We start from the raw sequence: 23128 nt of genomic DNA on the forward strand, positions 1-23128 counted from the left end.
GAGCAGAGCACGCCGGCACATCCGCCACGCTCTCAGCAGCACCCAAAAATACCGAAAGAAATTGGGATGGGTTGGCGTAAAGCTCTGTGTCAGCAGTGGCTGGGCTGCCGGGGGAGAAGCTCGCTATTTAGCCTCCTAGGCTTAAGTGTTTCACTAAGAACATTTGCACGTTGGACATCTTTATGCAATACTGACGGTTTTGAAGGTCTGAAAGCATTTTAGAAAGCAGATAAGATGGGGGAAAAGAGAAGGAAGTGTAATATGGTAGTACATTGTCTGTATTATGGAATTATTTTTTTAAAAAAAAAAAAGAGGCACGTGCTCTGAAGCTGGCCATATGTTTTCAATCGAGGCACGCATAAAGCTCCTTCATAAAATGTAGGTCTTAAAAATTCTAAAAGTTAATAAAATGTTGCACTTGAGATATCAATAATCCTTTGAAAATATGAAGGGAAATGTTTCCATTAGGAAATAGGTGGTTTGCATTGAAAATGTTGTCTGTGTGCGAGCAAAGAATAAACTATTGCTCAGGACTCGTACAAAGGGGCAATTTAGTATTTGAGATTTGTAATCAAGATTTTAATGTTAAGCATTCTTGTATAGTTCCTGATAAAATATTATTTTCTATCTAAGGTATCAATGATATTTGAATTTAATTAAAATCTTGTTAATACTCTGAAATTCTATTAGGAAAAATAATATTTATCTTTGGTGTGTGTATTTACACTTCTGTGTGCTTTCTTTTCTCCTTGGTGCAGCAATTGGAAGCAGTGGTTTCAGCCCAAGACAAACACACCAGTTCTCCCCACCACAGATTTACCCTTCCAAGTATGATATCTTTTAAAAATAATAATAGTAGTAGTAATAATAATAATAACTGAAATAGGCAGATTTTAACCTCATTTAAAATAATAATTGGGTCCATCTGTTAAGTCATAATTTAAACCGCAGCATCTTCTAGGGAAAAAAAATATTTTTTTTTAAATGCTAAGAATGTATTTGAAAAATATTTGGAAAGTTCTTATTTTACTTATTCTTTTATTATTGATTTCTTATTGTTGTTTGTCTTTGTCTTACAGTTTCTGTTGTCTAGCACAGCCTATGATTATGTGTTAATGAAGTAGCAGGATTATAATAAGGCTAAAAATAAGTACATGCATGTCTATCTAATGGAGTTTCTGTCCTATTTTCTGTCATTTGTAATCAATAGCAGACCATACCCACATATTCTTCCTACCCCCTCTTCACAAACGATGGCTGCATATGGGCAGACACAGTTTACAACAGGGATGCAACAAGCTACAGCTTATGCCACTTACCCCCAGCCCGGCCAACCCTATGGAATCCCTTCATATGGTAAGAAATCATGTCTGTGTTATTTTATTCCTGAGGTAAATGTTTTTTAGATCAAGATTACGTGACCCTTGCATTAGTACTTAGTGGGACAGCTGTGCTCTCGAGCATTACTTGTGGAAGACTGGTAATTTCCCCATTGGAGTGAGTGATGCTTAATTTATGTATTAAAGAGCCAGGAAGCTACTCAAGAGGATGACTCTGGTTTGGGATCAAGGGGAGAGATTCATTAGGTTTTTATTGGTGATAAAAAAACCAGCACTGAAATGGGAAAAGAGATCTAGGGACTTCCATTACACAGGCACAGCTCCTGGTGACTTGCTGAGGAGCTCTGCTCTCCAGCAATGCAGTAGGGTACATCAGTACATAAGGGTCTGAATTTCAGCTGATCCAGATTACTGGAACCCAAGTGAATCAGTGAAGCTGTGCTGATTTTCAGCAGGTGAAAAACTGAATCAAAAAGACCCCTACCAAAAAAATCTCGCTTTCAATGTTTTAAAACTCCTTGGAGGTGAAAATTGATGTAAATTGCCACTAAAGCTCTGTCTGCCTGATGAAGGAGATAGTGCTAAGTAGCAAATATTTCCAAAAAAATTTAATTTAAAAACAAGCTGCTGTGGGTGAGACCATTTTGCTGCCAGACTGTCTGCTGGCAGACCACATAGCAGTTCAGCAGTGAGGATGCATTATTAGAAAATAGGTCTTATATTCCTCTGGGGAAATATATTAAAAATATACAATCCACATGCTTTTAGCAGTATATTTTGTAAAGATACATTCAGGTAGTATAAGTTTTATACCAAAAGGACAGAATTCACAGTACAAGCTGTGCCCCTTAAAATCATTAAAACTTTCAATTGCAAAACTGGTGAATCTTTCATCCTGAAATCTGCAAGTTGAAATCCACTGGCTCTCAAGTATATCCTACTGCAGATTATTGTGAACAGTAGGTACAAGAAATATATTATTATTTCCCCTTACTTTAAAAAATGTGTTTCATTAATATATCATCAATAATTATGATCCAAAGCATTCTTCCTGTGGCTACAGCCTTGATTACTTACCGCCAAAAATATGGTTATAAACATGAATTGGATGTTTCAGTTTCAGTTCCATTCCGCATATTTTAAACTTACACAAACAAAATACTTTAAGGATATTTAAACTACATTTTCCAGACTACGGAGATGGGGATTCTCCCCCTGCCCCCAAGCTCATGTTGCTGATGAGAGCTTGTCTGCTATTTCCAGCTGGATCAGGTGGTGTGATAACAGACGACCCCTTTCCCCACCGCGCTTTTCTTGACCCGTTTTTCCTGTGGACACCTCGTGTTCATACTTGGCTGGCTGCGGTGGCTTGGACAGCCCGAACAGTGACTTTTTTGGTTTTTGCTTGGTTCCTCTGGATGAAATCCTGACCTCACTGAAGTCAGCTATAAAACTCCCACTGACTTCAGCAAGGCCTTGATTTCACTACTTGAATTTAGCTGTCTCGCTGTCGTTGGAGCTATAATTGAGAGTTGCTTTACTTGGCAACTGCTCACTGGGGGTTAACATGCCTGCCTGCTCTTTTGCTTTGTTTTGTTTTTTTGCCCAGTCCATCCCCCGTGCCGAGGACTTCGGATAATTTTGCCTAACATTTTACATTGCAGAGCTACTTTTGATCACTGAAACCCCCAGCTCCTGAGCCAAGTGGATTTTAATGTGTTTTGTTCTTTTCAGATAGTGCCTCGTGACTGGGGCTAAGGTGCTGCTCACTGATGTACTTTATAGGAGTAATATTTAAAAGCAAATAAATATTAAGAAGTTTTGGGACCTAACACCATATGTATTTTTGCATATTTAAGACACATCATATAATCCATGCTCCCAAAATAAATTACATGAGGAACACTGGGATGCTCGTTTGCAACAGGCAAGAACTGAAGCCTTGTTTAGAGCCAAAATTCTCCTCTTTGGTCTGCAGCTTAGACCCCACGTACTATCTGCCTTGCCTTTCTCTCGTCCAGGCAGAGAGCTTCCAGCAGGTATAAAGAGAGGAGACTTATGGCATATGTGAAAGGAAAAACTCTGAGTTGGAGTAGGGGGCTTCTTTCTTTTTGTTTCTTTACTCTGGAGCTTACTGGAAGAAAAAGTATTTGTGAATTCCCGTATCAGCCTCCCTCAAGTTTTCTCTCTAGGGCAGAGTTTGGGAAGGTGCTGTCTCGAATGCACCTCTAGCCTCTTCATTTTTGCACTCCCCCACCTCCACCGTGGTGCAGCCGTGCAGGCAGGAAGGGGGGTGGAGGGGAATGCTACTGACAGCTGCCTCCCAGGGGCTGCTGGCTCTGGTTCATCTGAAAGCCCCTGAGGAGGCTGGAGAATTTCCTGAAGCTCCCTCCTCCTGCCTGCTCCGGTACCAGCATCTAGCAAAGGCTTCGCTTACCAACTTCTTTTCTTTCCAGATCCTGGCAGTCCCCTTATGTTTTCTCACTGTCCCTTCCCACTTCCTTGCATACATTAGACTTGGGAGAAGGAGAAGGGAGCATGAAGGTTTGATGAGTGAAGGCCTTCTGGATGAGAGCGGGTGGGAAGAGTAAGCCCCAGGAGATGAAAGGCTCTTCATAGCACGGAGGTTTGCAAAAGGGCACGTCAGTGCCAAGTTGTCTTCACTCAAGTGGCATCCTCCTGCCACTGCCTTTGATCGTCTCCTCCCACTTCGTCTGAGATGGAGAGTTGGATCAGGCCGTTAAAGCTGGACTAGAAATTTAATGCTTGATTTAGTTAAACTTTCTCTAAACAATATTTAATCAGCATTTCGGAAGTCCTTAAACAGACAGCAAATAGAGATCGTTGATACCAAAACATGCGTAGCAGGAGTTTCCCCTTGGAAACGAGGTGTCGCATTTGTCATTGGGATTGTTTAATTATAACATGAAACAGAAGAAGCAAGTAAGCATCAGGGAAAAACAAGCAAACAGGGTTAGTCAGGCAGTTAGCAGGTCTGGCAGAAGGAATTAAGGGTAATTAATGACAGCAGTTGAAAAATAATGATTTAAATGGCAGAAGAAAATATGCTGCCATTTGTATGTAGGGAGATATTGAACTTTTGCAAACACAGTAACTTCTCAGCCCTCTCCTACCTTCAAACGTTGTTGAATGTTGTTTAAAAAAAAAAAAATCCAACCAGGAAATGGACTTAGATTAACAGTCATTTTCAAAAGAATGTTACTAATTCACACTTAGTTAATTCAGTTCAAGTAACGGTGGTTTCTGAACAATGAGGTATCACCGAATGCCACAGTGAAACCTAAGAGTATTGTATTACTTTTCCATTGCTTTGGCTATAATTATTTTTAAATGGTAGTTCATGTTGGGACAACCTTGTAATTAAAACTAAGAGACAGAGGCTAAATTGTATGTGTTTCCTCAGTGTTTCACTTGCTGATATTTACTTTCTTGTTGCCTTACAAATTGGGGGAAGAATCACTGAAGTTGGGAGGCAAGTCATTCATTTAATTGGACTTTGGATTCTTTTATTACTAAATTTGGAAATGAGAGAGTAATGTGATGTGTAATGGATTTCCCTGTCAGTGCAGATTAATGACTCTCTGCTATGTTTTTCCCAGTTTGGGAGATTGCTTCAGGAATAGTTCCTGTCTGTTAGGTGTGTATTTGTTAAAGGACTGAATGCCTCCTATAGTGTTTAATTAGCTTTGAAAATCATCATTGCACTTAATGCTGCTAGTTCTCTTTATCCACTTCTAATTACTTAGAAAGCCATTGCACTCAGAGCCATGTAATTTTCATGTAGGAATATTTATACAATGCAAATCTCAGTTATGTCATTAATGGGTGGATGGCAGGAGAGCTTGGCTATGCTATGCTTCATTAAAATCATATAAGGTTGCTAATCTACCTCTGTGAAATGTCATGGATATATGGAAAAGTTAGCCTCTGGCAGGAAAGGAAAAAAGGAATAATGCAACTTCCTGTTCATGTATAAATTTCTTTTGCAGTTATTGGAAACACAGTTTTGAATTTAACCTCTCCCTGGTGAACTTCAGTTTTATGTGTGCTTTTAGACTGCCCTTACCCTGTTCATTTGTGCATGCTCTTGATACTTGTTCTCTCATGCATGCAATAGTAGGTATATGTTAAAAACGCTGTTAATTAAGTGATTTTATTTTCCATCCCTGTTTGAATATGAACAAATAGATTTGCTGTCACTAACTGATTTAGGTGCATTGTGGGCAGGCATCAAGACAGAAGGTGGATTGGCACAGTCACAGTCACCTGGACAGACAGGATTTCTAAGCTACGGTGCCAGCTTTAGCACACCTCAACCTGGACAGGCTCCCTATAGCTACCAGATGCAAGGTCTGTATAAACAGATATTACCATTAATTAGGTACAGTTAATGCTATGGGGTTTTTTCCCCCCTTATTTCTTTACATTCCTAGGATAAAAATGAATGTTTGCTCGAGCACTTACCTCTGACATTATTGCAGTTGGAGCTGAAATGATGATTGCCTTTGCTGAGAGCAGCGACGGGCCAGCTCTCAGCAGTCTGGAAGATCCCTCGCTTAGTGACTTCATTAATTTTTAAATAGTGAAGTGTTGTAGTGTTATTACAGTAAAAATGTATCTCCGAATAGCAATAGTTTAACAAATAGTGAATGTGACAAAGCGAGTCCTGGAAAACGTGTCAGGATTATGAATTTAGGAAGTGCCAAATATAATTTGACACCTGAGTGTGTTCGGGGGGGAGAAGAAGATAAAAATACCTACTGCAGCTGTGGAGGTAGCTAAGTAATGATTGAAGTCTGTTTCTTTGAAGTCTATTTAAAAGCTGTAAGTCTTTGTATGTGTGGGCTATTATTATCAATTATATTTTGTAGCCTTACTTGCCTGTTTAGTTTGCTTAATATCTTTCCACCTTGTTCTCCCAATTCCTTTTTCCCCTTCTGTATTGGGAAGTTGCTGGGTGTGCCTGGTTCTGGATTTTCACCACTTTAAGGGATATTTTAAAAATTCGTTGTTTACTACAAATAGCTAATTTTAGATGTCTGCTGCAGGACTTTCCACTCCTGAATTTGACAGTTTAAATAAGGTGTGTTGCAGATTTTAGTATTGTTGAAATAAGTGATCACTCACAGAATTGGACCACATTTTTTAAAAGTTTAGCACCTCTCTTTATTATTATCATGCTCTGTTTAAACTGTGTGCCATCATGTAAACGCTCCATGAAATGTCTTGAGGCAGAAGTGCTTTTGGAGACCAAGTGAATGAGGTTTTGCTTTTGTTCCACGACTTTAAGGGTATATTGATCCAGTCCTTCGCTCAGACACAAGAGAGATGTTTTTGGGTTTTTTTTTAAATCCCCTTTTGGACTGTGTTGAGTATCTCCGTAGGGCAGAAGCGACCATCTGACATCTGACGTATAGCTTACTTGTAGTGGGCTCTGACGAGTAAGAGGAAGATAGTATAAGAGTAGTATGCAAACTTTCATCTATATGCTGAATAGTGGTGATCTTCTACTCATCGGAGTAAATATAACCATAACCAGGTTATTGGTTTTGCTTTCTGCAAAAAAACCCTACCTCTCTGTAGGAGAGAGCTCAAAATGCTTGCCAGCAGCAGCTATGAGGAACTCCTGGATGGACATTCTGGCTTTTAAGGAACTGATAATTCATGGTCGCTAGGAAATAGAGTTATTGAAAAATCATGTCTGTGTTGCCTATAATTTCTCTTGCAGTAGTGCCTTCGTGCCACAGTCATGTATCGGGATCCTCTTGTGCGAACTTGTACAGCCAAATGAAAATCTAGTCCCCATAGAAGTTGGAGGCTAAAATAAAACACACAGGCTAGGAAGGGCTAATATAACAATAAAGCTGACACTGTTTAGGCATAATAAAGAGTCATCACCCCATATTGGCTATCTAACAGCTCTAAAGGTGGGGTTTTTTGTAAGATACAGAGCAGAGGGATGTCAATAAAAAGGGATTTTAGGGAGGCCAGTGAAGTAGTTTTGCAGATGTCTGTGGGAAACTCATTCGATGGAGGGAGGAAAGGGGGAGCAGCATGGGATAACGTGAGAGAGTGCTTGTTGGAAAATTTTAAGAGTAAGCAGTGAATTCTGGCGTTAATAGAGCAAAGCTAGGACTCGGTCAATGGACTACATAGAGGTCTGTCATAAAGGGTATTGCTTTGTTTTCTGCGATACGCAAAATGTGTATAAGATCAGAATTGTCAAGGTCATAAAAGGGTGGCGGTTGTCAAGAGATAAAACAGTAAGATCTTGGAAAGCATTTCAGTTGTACACATTGAAAGGCAAGGATCTAAAAATATTCTGCAAAAGAAATGTGTTAAAGATGATCCAGTTGTGAAGCTCTAACGAGAGGAGGGTCAGAGGCATTGATTTTCACCCAGGTCTGAGCCTGGGTTCTGCTCCAGCGGTGCCGTGCTTGGGCTGAGAGCTGCCCACCCATGGAAGGCAGCAGATCACTGACAGTCTGGCTTGGGCAGAAGAGCCACAGGTCAGAGTCTGGGGGTCCCCGTGGTGCGTATGTCATTTCTGTTGCGCTCATGAACAGGATGGTGTGTGGGTGAGGGAAAGACTGGTCTCCTACAGAAACCTTAGAGACCATAAGAATGGAAGATAAGGAGAATATTTCAAATGAAAATATTGGTGAAGTTGTTAGAAACTAAGTAGAAAAGTATCACATTGCTGAACAGGTCTTCCTTGCAGTTAAAAGTTGACAGTATACTATACATGAGAATATATGTCTTTTGAGTGTTTTCATGAGGCTAATTTTTTAATTTGAAACAACTTTAAATTGACTTAATTCTTCCTTTTGATTGAGCAGATGTTAAAAGTAAACAGGAACATTTGTTTCCCTTTCCTCATTTAATTTTGGAAGGAGAACCTATTCATAGTTTCAACTATTATTTAAGGACAAAATTGATTCTCTTGACAGAAGATGGGGTAGTGCTGCTGCCGTTCAGTTGCTTGTGCAGAAACCTCCAGAGGGAGAGAAAAGAGTTTATTCTCCCTTTCCCCTCTAGCAGTATATGGGCAGGCTACAGCTTCAGCCTTGTCGTAGTCTGCAATAGGCGTTCCTCATCTCCTGCGTGCGGCTGCTGAGCTGCTAAATGAAGATAATGGATCCCACAACCTACTTCACAACCAAGTGTTACATGACAGCATGCTCGGGGCCCTGCTGGCATTCTTGCCTGCAGTAAAGGGGATTTCCTAGCGGCCTTGCAGTTGCTGTCCTCGTGCTCCCTGATTGGGGTTACCTTGCGCTCGAAAGCTTCGGAGTTATTCTGGTTCCTCTCCCTGGGGCGAACGTCTCCCTGCAACGTAAAGGCGCTGCCTCGCGGTACGTGTGCAGCCAATTAAACCCACTGCTTTTCCTGACCCTGCTAAAATTACAGCGTGATTAGTCACCGAACAATAGCGGAGGGAGAGACTGCCAACTTTTGAAAATGATGAGGAAAATTGCTGCCTGTGACTCCTTGCTAAGGTTAGTCTGGTAATTGGATTTTTGTTTGTTACAAATTTATCATCCCTATAACAGGGGGTGCGGAGGGGAGAGGGTGGGAAGAGGACCCAGGTGGTTCTGCCGCCCCGTCTCCCCACTCCCCCCCGCCCTTACTTTAATGAGTATGTTCCTTAAGCTGTTTTTCATATAAGTTGCTTCATAGATGTTGAAAGACCACTTACATGACTAATGGCTGTGGGAATGGGCCGTTGTTCCTATATTGGCAGAGTTATAAGGATTGCTCAGTGAGCATAAATGGAGTGGAGAAGAGCTGGGGGAAATGCCAAGGCAAGAGCTCCATTTGCAACTGTCTTCTTGAGTATCCTTTGATTGTGATAAAAGCGTGGCTTTTACCCAGCACACGAGTATCCTACCGCTGGAAGGGTACTAGACTTGTGATAAGCCCACCATTGTTTTAGTTACCAAGACTGTGATGTTTGAGAATATACTAACCAATTGGTTTGGGAATTCATCCATAAAAAAGTAAATGTTAAGGTATTCAGTTATTATTATACAGTATAAAAATATTGTGCTGGATGGCTAAGCAGTTACTAGGACAACAAGGGGGAGTTTGCCAAGGATTTTTAAACACTGTAAGCAAACGGAAGAAACTTTGAGTTTAAATAGCCCATCTGGCCGTCTTAGGCTTTCCCAGGAGAGCTGCACTAAACTTCTGCCGCATACATTGTACCCTGATGATAGACATAGCCCATGGCAAGGGGACTGAGCTAGGAAAGCAAATGGACTTCTGTGGCAAATACACAGGGGAGGACCGCATCCTGCGCCTCGCGGCGGCACGGGGGCAAGCCCCGCGCCTGGAGCCCGCGCCCCGGTCCCAGCAGGGTCTGGCCGTTCTTCCGACGCTGACTGGGATTCCCAGCTTTAATGTGGGTCTGTGCTCTTTGCAAAATAGACCTTTGACCTGCAATTTACAGCTTTTATCACATTTTAAAGCTACGTAGCTGGTCAACTTGGGGCAGTAAATCTCGCGCGTTTCGTAGAGATTCTTATTTTTGCGTTTGTTCAGCTAAGGCAGGAACAGCAGCTCTATGGCATACCGCGGCCAATTATTTAAAAAACAAATGGCAAAATTGGAGTATTTTAAAAACAACTTTAGGCCAGTAGTTCTGGGTGGCCCACAGAGCCGTTTCTGAGAAACCTGCTTCATGTTTGTTACGGTCTAGGAGACCCCTACCCCTCCTCCATAGGAGCCAGTGCTGACCATGAGATGAAAGAGAGAGATCTGCGTGTTAGTATGTGTGTGTCTTTGAGAGGGAGAGATGCTGGCTGGCATGTAATTACTTTTCTCATTTGCTCTTGCAAATTATTTGCCAAACTTTCTGTGGAAAGATAATGTATTCCTCAAAAAAGTTTTGGTTTTTTTTTTTTCTTCTTATGAGAGGCCTTTTATATCTTCTTAGAATGGCTCAAACCATGCAACTATAAAACCTGTGTTTGAATGTATTACTGTATCACTCAGAAATAACTACAGAAATAAAAAGAGACACAGTGACTTACATTCTTCCAGCCAAAGCACTCTTAGAAATAAAATAGCATTTCAAAGTTTTGCAATTTAAAATATTTTTCAGCTGTATTTTGGCTCTGGGGTTTGTTATAATAAAAAATAACATCTGTTTTCCAATTTTAAATTAAATTTAAAACAGCATGTTTTTCTCATTAGTACTGTTTATCTGTACTATCTGCTAAACTTGGATGTCAACTCTTCTGCTGAAGTAATCTGATTTTAGTTCACAGGATTAGTACCATCTATCAACAACCACAGAGCTTTTGCACTAATAGCAGATACAAGAGAAATGTTTACAGTCATTATCACACGTTAAGTTTAAGCTTCGTCTTTTACTCCCACTGCTGTTGGACTTCACATCTCCAACTTTGAGGCTTAACTTGTATATGTTTTATATGTATATGTAACTTTTGCAATCAAAGCATTTAAATATTCTTCCTTCTGACTTCTTGTAGCTAGACTACCTATTGGTTTGGGGTTTTTTGTTTAAAAAAGTAAATAGCTCACAGATACCCTTCAGGGGTTGTATTAAGCATGCAGCCCTGCCTGCATTCCTTGCTGTTTGGAGTTGCAAGAAATGTCGCTTTTCCCAATGTGTAACCGCTGCATAGGATTTGGTTGTTAATTGAGTTGTGTCGGGTACATCAGAGGATTGGTGCATCTCTGCGCCTGGCTCCCTGTTGATTTCCATCCTTCCTTGCCTCCTTTGCTCACCTGCAAGCTTTTGCTCCCAAGGTCTCGGTATATTCTTGCACTGAGGCAGGTTTCGGTGGCGAGGGAGTCTGTAAACAACCCATGAGTTTTAATGCGAACTCCTCGCTGGCTGGTGCTCTCCTGCTGGACGAGTTCAATAGGTTGCCTCATTACAGACTTTCTGGTGGCTTATATAGCTTCACCCTGTGCATCCATATGTCTCAGCTGGTGGCTGTGTCACTCCCGGGTTATAACCAGCGAGGGCAAAACAGCTGAAAGGGGGTTGCTGCCCTTTTAGTGGAACAGCTTCTCAGGTTAGGTATTAAACAAGAGCCCCATCTGTCTATTTTTGGTGGCTCGTGAAGGGGGGAGGAGGGAGGTGAAGGCGGTAATTCAGTCTCTGGGCTAAATTCAATCTTGGGTCTCCCTTCTCAGAGGTATTTTTTTCCCTTGTGTCATGCCCGGTAGACTCTATGAAAAAAGAAGGTGGTTTGCGGCCCAAGGCTGTCTATGATGGATTAGCGAATCCTAATGGCTTCGCAGTCGGGCTGAGCTGTTCGGAGCAGGGAGTTATGGCTTTTGCTGTTCCTGTGAGGGGCTGAGGCTCAGGGAGGGGAGAGGACCCGGTTCTCAAAGGCGGTAGGAGAAATGGAGCCAGTGGGCTTCAGTGAGGGGAGACGGCATCTCTCAGGACAAGACTCGCAGTTATTGTTCAACAAAAACTGAAAGTAAAGAAACCCTCATTACTTTCACAACGCTGGGTATTATTCGGAGGGGTGGGATAGCCTAATATTCAATCAGACCTGAGGTGGCTCCAAATTCCTGTCTAAATTTCAAGTTTTTCTTTTTATTGCAATAATGAAACACAGGGCGTAGGAACGATGAATTATCACTTTCCATGTATTAACATGTTATAGAGCTGATGACAACCAAATCGGTCAACATATGGGAAATATTACAAATATGCCATCTCCTTATGATATAATCGCATGATGGAAGTTATTTTCCGATACTGTGTTTTAGTAATTCACATAATTTTTCATTTCATTTCAGGCAGCAGTTTTACAACATCATCAGGAATATATGCAGGAAATAATTCACTCACAAATTCTACTGGATTTAATAGTTCACAGCAGGTAAATTTGTAAATATGAGTTGAGGAAACTTTGGCAAACTTAGAATTCTCATCCACTGAAAAAATGTAGCCCTTAAATAGCTTTTTGAGAGAAATTAGCATCCTTTGAAGTTAGACTAACGTTTATAAATATTTTTCTTCAATTTGTCATCTTCAAATAGTAGAGCTAATTGTCTGGGGTTGATGTTCTTATTCACACATCTTCTGCAGTGTGTCTAATAAACTATTGTATGAAAAGACATACTAAATTATGTGTAATTTAGATTTCGTTTTACTGCCTCGCAGTTTTAGGTCCTACAGCATCCAGTCCAGGAAGCATACGTGCTGAAAGTCTGACATGTGTTTGTAGTTATATTTTGGAATTTATACTGAAAAGTAGCAATACTTTGATGGACTATTCAGTTGCTTTTTTGTCTTGCAGGAATATCCCTCTTATCCCGGTTTTGGCCAGGGCCAATATGCACAGTATTATAATAGCTCACCATATCCTTCACATTACATGACAAACAGCAACACCAGCCCAACGACACCCTCCACAAATGCAACATACCAGCTTCAAGAACCACCATCTGGCATCACCAGTCAAGCGGTTACAGATCCTGCAGCAGGTAATTACATGGATTTTATGGTCCCTATGAGGCACGTTTTTGTAAGTTGAAAGGAGGTTGAATTGGATTTTTTTTTGTGTGTACTCGTTGATTTTTTTTTTTTTATTATTTCTTAATCCTGAGCCTGTGGCACATCTTGCACAGATTCTAACAGAAAATAGACTAAAGAAAATCCAGGATCAGTAAAAGTTTTAAAGCTTGTGAGAAATGCAAGTTGTTTGTATTTATTTGTAAAATGCTTGTGTTAAAAATTGCAGGATATGGGAAGGTCTTTACACTAAACCAGAACCTGATGCTTTTAAGCTCCATCTTCATTAAGATAAACTCCTTTGATTTTTTCCTAAGTAAGACTGAAATCGAGAGGCCTTCAGACCGTAGCCCCACTGTCCACTTGAAAGAGAGCTTTTGTGTTTTTCACTTTCAGAGGACATAATAATGCTAGTAATGGGGAGTTGAAATTGCACAAGTGTTTCCATTTTAATAAAAGATTTTCAGTGGCTTGTCCTTCTTCCCAGTTGTTTTACCTTTCTTGCTGGAATTTGGCAGTCCTGTACATTTTTTGAACATTTATGCCACACTGCTCCAACTGTTTTTGGAAATGAGGGGTGAAAAATACTTTTCCCATTATTAAAAAAAAAAAATTACATTTTTTTAACAGTTCAAGCATGTCAGTAGTTAGTAGATGGCAGAAGTTTGCAATCTGTCAGAGAGAAAGTCCAAGGCTGCAGATGTGTTTCTCAGTAATGCAGTAAGAAGCAGCTATGATTTGGCAATGTTATCAGGAGGTTTTGTTTTGGAGTTTTGTTGGGGGAGGTTGTTTTTAGTTTTCTTGAAGTACTTGATAGGATCTATCTTGCATGTGCAATGTGAGCTGTAATATAATTTGCTAGGACTCTCTTGCTTTTCTGCATGAGTGTGGACCTGAAGAAAATCTATGCAGTGTTGTCTCTTTTGATACATTTGCTGAAAGTAAGTAGGGAAGAAGATACAGGTGGTGTGTGTGTGTTTATATATATGAGATCACGTGTGTGCAATGTATTTGAGAAAGGAATCTTTCTAAATATATGAATGCATATTGGAGTCTGCAGCTTTTAGAATATATAGATGTGTATTGGAGTCTGCATAATTACTCTGCTTTTCACATTGTTTTTAATTTTTGTTTTGTTTTCTTGTGCGTTTGTTTGCTTTTCTTTTTAAGGTGGAAGCAGTAAGTTCCTCTTACCCCAAAAAACAAATGTGATCAAGTTTTAGCTTTTATCAAGATACTAAAATTGAATCGTTGTATCATCTGGGTCTTGATCTTTTGCAAAATCATTGCATATATTTTTTTAAAGTAGTTGATACTTCCTAAAAGTAACAGTAAACACATACACAGAGAGAGGAGGTATATTTTTCCCAAGCTCAAACTTAGTGGCTTAAAGGCTGTCTTCCTATTTAAATAGTTTTCTGTGTTCTATAAGCCTGGACAGAACTTTTCTATCAGTGCCTTCTTAAGAAGTCTTTCTTTTCTCCCTCAAATCTTTCACACTCTTGTTAAGAAAGTTTTGTTAAAAATTTGAAAGAATTTGGTGGGCTTTCTCATCGATAAGTCCTGCACCTAAGCCTTCTTCTAGTTTATGCTTTCATGTGTTGAAAACTGTACATCCATGGGTGCCCTACCACTGCTTGCTTAGACATAGCCATTCCTTGGACGTGTGGACACCTCCTCTGGCATTGCTGGGACTGACGTCTCTTCCCCTGAGATATTTATGTTACTGATTTAACAATTCTGAAAAAGTTCCTTCAAATGGTTTGCAAATAACAACTCTTACTGTAGCCATGGGGTTATCTTGGGCTGGCTGCCTGTACCACAGGCAGGGACACGTTTAGGAAAGTACCTTCTGTGGGCCACTCTCTATTAGCAGGAGCTAATGGAAGCTCTCTTTCTGTTCCCCTTCACCAACACGGTCGCAGTTGGCAGAAGGTATAGGGCTAGACCCAGATTTCTCCATTTATCTTTACGCATTTGTCTTTGTGCATTTAAGTTAGGATCAAGCCCATTTAGGCTCCTTCTGTATTGAGTGGAGAGAGATGAGTACCTCTATTTAGAGTTCAGTTTAACTACAGTCTTAATCCTGAGGTGCCAAAGCCTCTCCACTGCTATGAGAGCAGTTTAAGGTGGCTGACATACCAGTGTTTGGTTCCTCGGTTAAAATTAGGTGAGAACCTTTCGCTGCCTCACAAACCTTCAGCCCTGGTAGAAGAGAAGCAAGGACCAGTCAGTGAATCCAGTGCTGTGCCTGCCATTTCCCCTTGGACAGTGTAAATTTTTTTACTTTCTTCTTGCTGAGGCTTATTGCAAAGCCTCAGTTGAGCTCACACACAGTATGCTTGGAAGACAAAGCAAGGTTGGGGTCAAAGAAAAGAGGCATCAGCATGGAGGAAGGGAATTCTGGTGGAGTGGGGACAAGTGAAAGGCATATTAGAGAGAAGGAGATTCACAGTTGGGTCAAAAATGCAGAACAAAGGAGCAAACTAACCAGATTTTAATTACAATTAGTCAAATTTCTGTAGGATGTTTTGCCACATCTGGTCAAGTTAGGCTGCTGATTCTCTACCACAATTGGAACATTGCATATGAGGGATGGTGGGAAGCAGTGCAGAGCCATCGTATTAGGCTACTGTACCCCTTTAGTAGGATGGGCTCCAGCTGCTGAATCGCAGCTGTTCTTACTGGATGTTGATATCCCTAGACATCTTCTGTATTTAAAAAACCCATGTAATCTGTGCGGTTCTGAACTATGCCAGGACAAGCACAGAACAGCCTTCAGACTTTACGGAGGCACCAGAATAATTTGACAGACATAGGTGGTTCCTGTGAATTTGGGCCAGTAAGTGAAACAGAAGAGTCTGGTAAGAAACAAGTGAAAAGAGAGAAAGTAGTTATGTGCTCTTGTGACATTTTTAGTAGAGTTTTGCAGACGCAGAAAGCTCAGATAATTTCACTTAAAATATGTTTAATTCCTTGTCCAAATATAAAATAATCCTTTTATGGTTTCCCCCAGTTCCTAGTTAAATATGCAAGTTCTTGCCATGCAATCCAGGATGTCCAGGGATTCTTGCAGAAGAACCTGAGATTTTCCATGCTCAGTGTTTCTTCTTTCTCTTCCCTTTGTGGATCTGAAAAATTTCTTGCACCTGAGTCATGACAAAACCTTTTGATTGCACAGGGTTGATAGTCCCTGTCTCCATAAATCAGACATACAAATTAATGTTGTTTTCTTGTGAACAGAAGGTTGTATTTTTGCTAGTGAAATAATCAGAAAATTATTAAACAAAACAATTAATCTCAGTATGACATTTCAAATTTTTAATGTGTGCTTTGCATCAGATTTCATTGGAAATTTTGTTTCAGTTCAAAAGTAAGAATTTTCAAAGTATTTTTTTCCACTTGTAGAATTCTAACTTTTGCTTACAGAAGAAAATGTTTTTCGTCAGAATAACAATAGAATATTAGGTTCCTTCTGGAATGAGCTTTCAGTCATACATGAGTAGATTATCCCAGGTATGAACAGCGAGTTTGCTGATTTTTCGTGTGAGCTGTATGTAAGAGAAGTAATAATAATTAAAATGATAAAAAATAGTAAAAGTAGACTAGTAAGCAAAAATTCACTCTCCCTTCCAATACTCAAATTCATTGAAGTAGGTTCAGAGTGAACAAAAGGAAGTATTTCTTTATGTTGCATATAGGTAAGCTGTGCAGCTCCTCGCTGCAGAAGGATGTGGATGCAAAAAGTTTGTGCCAGTTCAAGCATTGCTTAGACAAACTCAAAGACTGGATTTACACAGACACCAATGTCAATTCAAGAAATCCTTCAAACAAAAAAATCACTGGAGACAGTGGATGAATTGGCACTGTGTGTATGTCTGTCCTTTTTATGCTCTCTCACCTAGTCACCTGCTGTTGGCCAGTGTTGAAATTTATCCTGGACAGATGGAGTTTTGCCCCAATCCATTATGCCTGCCCTGATGTTCTAAAATAATTAAAGGAACATTCATAACGTGTATTTCTAAGAGTTAATGTAGAAAATGACTACTTTTTCTAAAGCTTTAATAATTTTCTCTTGCAATATTTCAACTCCATCATCACAGCTGGTAGCAAAAAATTCTTCATTTGTGCAAATTTTTATTTAGAAATTCAGTCAACAAAGCTGAATTTATCCTTCTATTTCAAATGATGCTGTATTTATAATTTATTAAACAGTGTTTCTCACAAGAGAGACTTGCATTGTTCTTGAGATATGATCTCTTTCAGTTTTCTTGGTTTCTGCAATAAGTATGTTTAAAATATTACTGGAAGTTTTTTTTCATATTACTCACATACTTCAAAATGCAGATTAAAAACCCCACAAGGGCTGTGCTAGCCAACAAAAATTGTTCTCAGCCATGGGTCACCATTTTGCTCTTAAAGACTAAACTTCTTTTTCCTTGAACACTGTATCACATTTAGTATTGCAAAAGGGAAAGCTACTTTTACAGTTTCTCCTTATATTTCTCAACAATAAATTAGAGGCAGGAAAGTGAAACAGAGCAAAGAGACTATATAGTCAACTTTTCATTAATACCTGTATGGAACCGAATACTGCTCTATTCACAGTACGTGTTCTAACTGGTCACTGGTGTTCTAACATTTGCTCTTTTTCATAAGTATAAATGAAGAGTAAACGTGGAGTATATATTTATATAGGAAGGGAACACAATCAAAATTCTGTAAAAACAGAAATGAGATTGGATGCAATAGTGAATGGCAAAGTGTGGCACTGATTTTGCTTTTCTGGTAATGGTTGTTCTCCTGTTTTTATGTTAATGTCGTGGTTTAACCCCAGCCGGCAGCTAAGCACCACGCAGCCGCTCGCTCACTGCCCCCCCACCCCTGGGATGGGGGAGAGAATCAGGAAAAAAACCTCGTGAGTTGAGATAAAGACAGTTTAATAGGACAGAAAGGAATGAAAAACAATGATAATGATAATAATAATATGACAATAGTAATACTAAAAGAATTAAACTATACAAAGTAAGTGGTGCACAATGCAATTGCTCACCACTCGTTGACCGATGCCCAGTTAGTTCCCGAGCCGCGATCCCCCCTCCCAGCCAGCTTCCCCAGTTTATATACTGGGCATGATGTCATATGGTATGGAATAGCTCTTTGGCCAGTTTGGGTCAGCTGTCCTGGCGGTGTCCCCTCCCAGCTTCTTGTGCCCCTCCAGCCTTCTTGCTGGCTGGGCATGAGAAGCTGAAAAATCCTTGACTTAGTATAAACACTACTTAGCAACAACTAAAAACATCAGTGTGTTATCAACATTATTTTCCTACTAAATCCAAAACACAGCACTATACCAGCTACTAGGAAGAAAATTAACTCTGTCCTAGCCGAAACCAGGCCAGTTAACAATGCACAACTTAAATCTTTTGCATTGCATTCAACAATGTGTAACCTGACTCACTGTCACAAGATGTGTTGAGGCTAAGAACTTGATGCACTTTTCAATAGATGTTGTTAATAGATAAATAGGAAGTTCATCATTGATTTTTAGTAGGATTAAAAGTAACAATAATTTCAAATTGTTTGAAACCATAGATAATGAGTAAGGAAGAAATGCCTATAATGGAGAGAGGTACTACCTGCCCATTATGGGATTGCTTCATTATTTTTTTTCTTCAACACTGAAAGTTGGAGAAAAAATTCTGAACCACTGCAGGGCTTGTTAATATAGTTGTTGTCATACATAGTTAATGTACACTTATATATAAGATATACTGTTAATATGATATTTTGTCATTATTTTGAATATACAATCTTAAATCAAGGAGTCACCCAAGCCTTGAAATAAATATGTGGGTTTTGCCAATATTTCTAACAGCCTTTTTTAACAGACTATTGAGGGTTTCTGTCAAGTTTACAATAGTATGCCCGTAGTCATCAATAGACAAACATTAGATTTGTTTTTCAAGTGGAGAACATTTTGATGTTTTGTCAAAACAGCACTAAAGGTGTCCTTCTATAATCCTGTCAGCAGGTGTTATTATATTTCTAGAAATATTTATTTAGTACTTTTGCTTACTACTAATGTAGTAGCCATATTTTTTATAGAAAAGCAAAAAAAAAAAATCCTGAAATACCTATGTGATTCTGCTGTATTTTTTAATCCTGGTCCAGTTTTAAGTAAGCAGTAAAGGAAGAAGTCTGTATAGTGCTCATGAAATTTTGTGTTTAGCTTTATTTATGCAAAAGTAAGAAAATCATAGCATGAGACTGACGTATTAAAAATACCTGTATCTTATATTTTTATTTTGGTATAGAGGAGTTGAAATAACACTGGTCTGAGGATTTAAGGTCTTTATTCAAAATTGAGTAGAAGATTTGGGGGGAAACCATTAATCTGGGCACAATCTAAATGGAAAAGATTTGTACATACCTATTTGCAGAGACATTTGACTATACTAGCTATCCTAGACCCATCTTGTCAACGTGATTTACATTGTGACATGAAATATGATTACTTTGATAAAGTGTGTTTACTCTTTTTTGCATACCCTTTCAGCGTAGTAGGGAAAAAGTCTGATGAAATTTGCAATGCTTTTGTCAACGGGAAGAGCTCTACCCACACACTTGCCAGTCAGATTTACCTAGAGATAAACTTGATTTTGGGATTTCTGGGACAGCTAGTTTTCCCCAAATTTGTCATTTGATACTATTGCTGTATAGTACATTGAAATCAACAGTAAGAAAATCCAGCAATTACTTAGGGGGGATTTCCATAACAAACAGAAAGGAATTACAGAATATGGTGTTGCAAATGGTATCTCTGTGGCTGTATTGTCTATTCATAAGTAATCAAAGTATTCTTATTTATGAGATGATGGAAAATTGTCCTGTGTGGCAAAACCATCAAAACTGCCCATGATGATGTATAACAGGAAAGTATATGCTTGTGACATTTTATGTCAAGTTGCAATAATATGGTGCCTTGAAGCATAGGGGAAAGTCTACTACAGTATGGTTCATGTATTTTAGGTAAACCAGAATGTAAACATATTTTATTCCTCACAGTTATGTGTAGTTTTTGTCTGGCTTGGTGTCACCATACACTACAGGGGTGACTACCAGGGGTCAGGGGGTACTGGTCACACCTGGAAAAGGAGGCATACATTTATAGAATCTGGGTTTAAAATGTTTTTCTGACTGACTAGAGAAGTCAAGATTGGGTCTATTACACTTGGTCAAGGTTTGGAAGAGGGAACTCTGAGTGTGTGAAGCAGAAACAAGCCGTAACATTTGGTGTCAGACAGCCTGTGGCAAAGTGCAGAGAGGTGCCATAGCAGAGAGATCTAAAATTATATGTGTCTGTTAAGGGATGCAGAAGAATAACTGTTGCTACAGTATTAATATAATTTTGTGAAGGCGTATGCAACACACAGAAATGGCTGTAGTGGTCCAGACTGATGGATCAACCTGCCCCGTACCTTGCCTGCCACAGTGGCCATCAGCAGACACCCCGGGAGCAACGAGGACAGGCTAAGCTTGTATAAGACTTTCCCTAAGCACTTTCCAGCTTCCAGATATTTTCATCTCAGGGGATTTCCAAAGCTGCTGTTGTTTGTATCTTTAGGGTGTGCCCACATTAGCATTTTAATTTGGAGCAGGAGTCTGTTTTGAAGTGAAGAGCTTTGGTTCAGCAGAGCGGTCCTAGAGCACCCGGCTGGAGTCCTTGCAGACAAAAGTAACCTGGAAGGTGTCCTCCAGGACAGTACCTAATTCCTCCAGCCCATATTGAGGATGCTCAGGACACTAGATCAGGCTGGACCTACACTGAAATGACCTCCCAGAAACAGTCAGTGAAGCCTGGGGTCGTTGCCACCACTTGTTTGGTCCCACAGGCCCAACCTGCTAATGCAGCACGGCTGTAGCACCCCTGAATGCTTCTCTTCCAGGGGTGTCTTCAGGCTCCTCTTGAACCCTTGTAATCTTTTGGGGGCCTGGAATTTTTTGACAAAAGGTGCCACAAATCTCTTAGCTTTTATCTGAACTCCTTCTTGTGTTTAACCTGGCTGCTGCCAGCTTGTGATCTTGCTTTAGTATTGGGACAGGCAGTGGAGAGCTGATCCTCATCCCCTTTTCCGCTCATGATTTTGTGGAGGGCTGGGTTTTCTCCTGCACTTCCCTGTGTTTGTGATGCTCAAGAACAGGATAAAATTAAATTCAGTGCTTTAGCAACATAATAATTTCCCTTGACTAATATTAAAATATGTCTGTTACTATGAAGTCAGCTGAAGTTGAACAAATTAACCCCCTCGTATCAACGAATGTAGAATAATGGGTATAACAATAACATGTTTTGTGGCTATACAGCTTGACTTCAGCAAGGCTTTTGCTGCCCTGACAGTTAAATCTTTTCACTTAGTAATCTTATAAGCAAATTAGGCTAAAGCAGTCTAACAGAAACTACAACAGAATAATATAAAGCTGTTTAGGAAACCATGTCCAGAGAGAAGTCAGTGAGAGCTCGCTGTTAAAATAGAAGGATGGCTACAGCAGCATTCCTCTGTCTGCCTTGGGCCCAGCATTTTCATTAATCATTTAGATGACGGAACAGAATGTGTTTGCCTATTAAATATGTAGATGACACCATGCTGAGAGGGGCTGCGAGTTCTTTGGGGACAGGATGAGAACTCAAAAAATGGAGATGTGATCTGAATAGGAGCAGGTGTGAGGCATACATTTAGGCAGGAATGATGAACTGCACAAATGTGGGATGGGGAATGTTGGCAGCTCCTTCCAGGCTCTACCTTTCCCTGCAGACCACTCTCAGTACTCCAGATATTAGTGGCACACTGAGTACCCTCAGCCGCTGTTGTTTTTCTTGCTCCAGAATTTGTCAGGGCTTGGGCTCGTCGAGGCTCAGGGCTCAGCTGGATACTGGACTCTTTAGTTGGGTTTCCTTATGAGGACCTGAGAGCGACCATTGGACAGTGAGCTGGTAACCCAGCCGTGCACACGGAGGCTGCCCTGTCGAACAGCCTTAATCCAAAGACTACATGCTATGGTTTCCCTTTACGTACATGGAATAAGTTTCTTGCACACGATGTCACGTTTCCCCCCGTTGGTTACTGCCATCTGTCACACTGTTCATAACAGACTGGTCTCCTGAGTAGGCTCAGAAGCTCCAGGTATTAGCAATGTTGTGTGTTCAGTTCATGTGCAATATTTGGCCAGGTCTTTGAGAAACGACCCGTTAGGTGTTGCTTCCTCCTCGGAAGATGATCTAGGGATCCTGAAACTAACATTTATTGAAAATATTGCAGAAAATGCAAATTGTCTCCTGCCAGGTGGTGTCCAGGGGAGGGTAGCCTGCGGGACATGGGAAGTAAAGCTTTGCTCGACTTTGCTTTGGATTACTGTGTCCAGTTTGGAGAGACTACAGAGAGCGATGATCAGAACCTAGAAAAGAGGATGGTCAGGGAAGGTTAACCTACCAACAAAGGGAATCTGAAAACAGTCTTCAAATGCATGCAAATACAATGAAGGGAATAATTTTTCTCCCGCTTTCACAGACTGAATTTATATTGCTCTAATGAAAGCTGAAGTTGTATGTTCTCTTTCTAATGGCATGGCTGTTAAAGCAGCAGAGTAGATTTCCTGGAGAGATCCGTAAGAGCAAGACAGACAAGTCTCTCTTGGGAATGATGCAGATACAGTGGTCCCAAGAAGGGTGGGCTAAGGTGTGCACAGGCAACCTTGGGGTCCCAAGGTCAGGTTGGGAGTCGTTCTGTCAGGTGAGGGTCTGGCCCATCCAGACAGATGACTTGCACGTGTGAAGGGGAGATGGAAATGAGCCTCCACCCAAACTTGCAGCCCTGTGTTTGAAATTTTGAGTGCAGTATACTTAAATGAAGGTGTTTGCAAAAATGGAAAGCTGGATGGCTCTTACAGAGTTTCTTCCCTGCCCTCACTACGCTCTGCTCTGCATGCTCATTCTTTTAGGTTTACTTGGTTTTATTTGTCATGAAGTTTTGTTTATACTTTTTCCATGCTATCTGTTCCCTATTTTGTTTAGTATTATTATTGCTACGCCAAGGTTAATACTTAAAATTTTTAGGCATATCACGTCTATCAGAAGAATTTTAAAAACTGGAATGTAAAGCCAAACTCCTAAAAATATTGTCAGAGACCAAGAGCAACCCTAATTTAAATTAGTCAATAGGAAATGCAATTTTTCATTACATCTGAGTTTTAGACCACATACTTA

At 40.2% G+C, this 23128-nt stretch overlaps 1 protein-coding gene across 3 annotated transcripts in view; it reads left to right on the forward strand.

Moving 5' to 3' along the window:
• The first annotated feature begins 1274 nt into the window (after nt 1-1274).
• Nucleotides 1275-23128, forward strand: part of EYA1 (EYA transcriptional coactivator and phosphatase 1) — a 67381-nt gene continuing 45527 nt past the window's right edge. For 2 of the 3 annotated variants that reach the window (XM_050890687.1, XM_050890688.1), the window contains exons 1-4: nt 1275-1356; nt 5589-5711; nt 12150-12232; nt 12653-12839. In XM_050890687.1, the coding sequence (XP_050746644.1) occupies nt 1290-1356; nt 5589-5711; nt 12150-12232; nt 12653-12839 (460 nt within the window). In that variant the 5' untranslated portion in view covers nt 1275-1289. Of the gene's footprint in view, nt 1357-5573; nt 5712-12149; nt 12233-12652; nt 12840-23128 lie in introns of all 3 variants that reach the window. The other variant, XM_050890686.1, reaches the window with a different exon arrangement.

Source organism: Gymnogyps californianus, chromosome 2 (assembly GCF_018139145.2).
Source record: "Gymnogyps californianus isolate 813 chromosome 2, ASM1813914v2, whole genome shotgun sequence".
NCBI classification, from domain to species: Eukaryota; Metazoa; Chordata; class Aves; order Accipitriformes; family Cathartidae; genus Gymnogyps; species Gymnogyps californianus.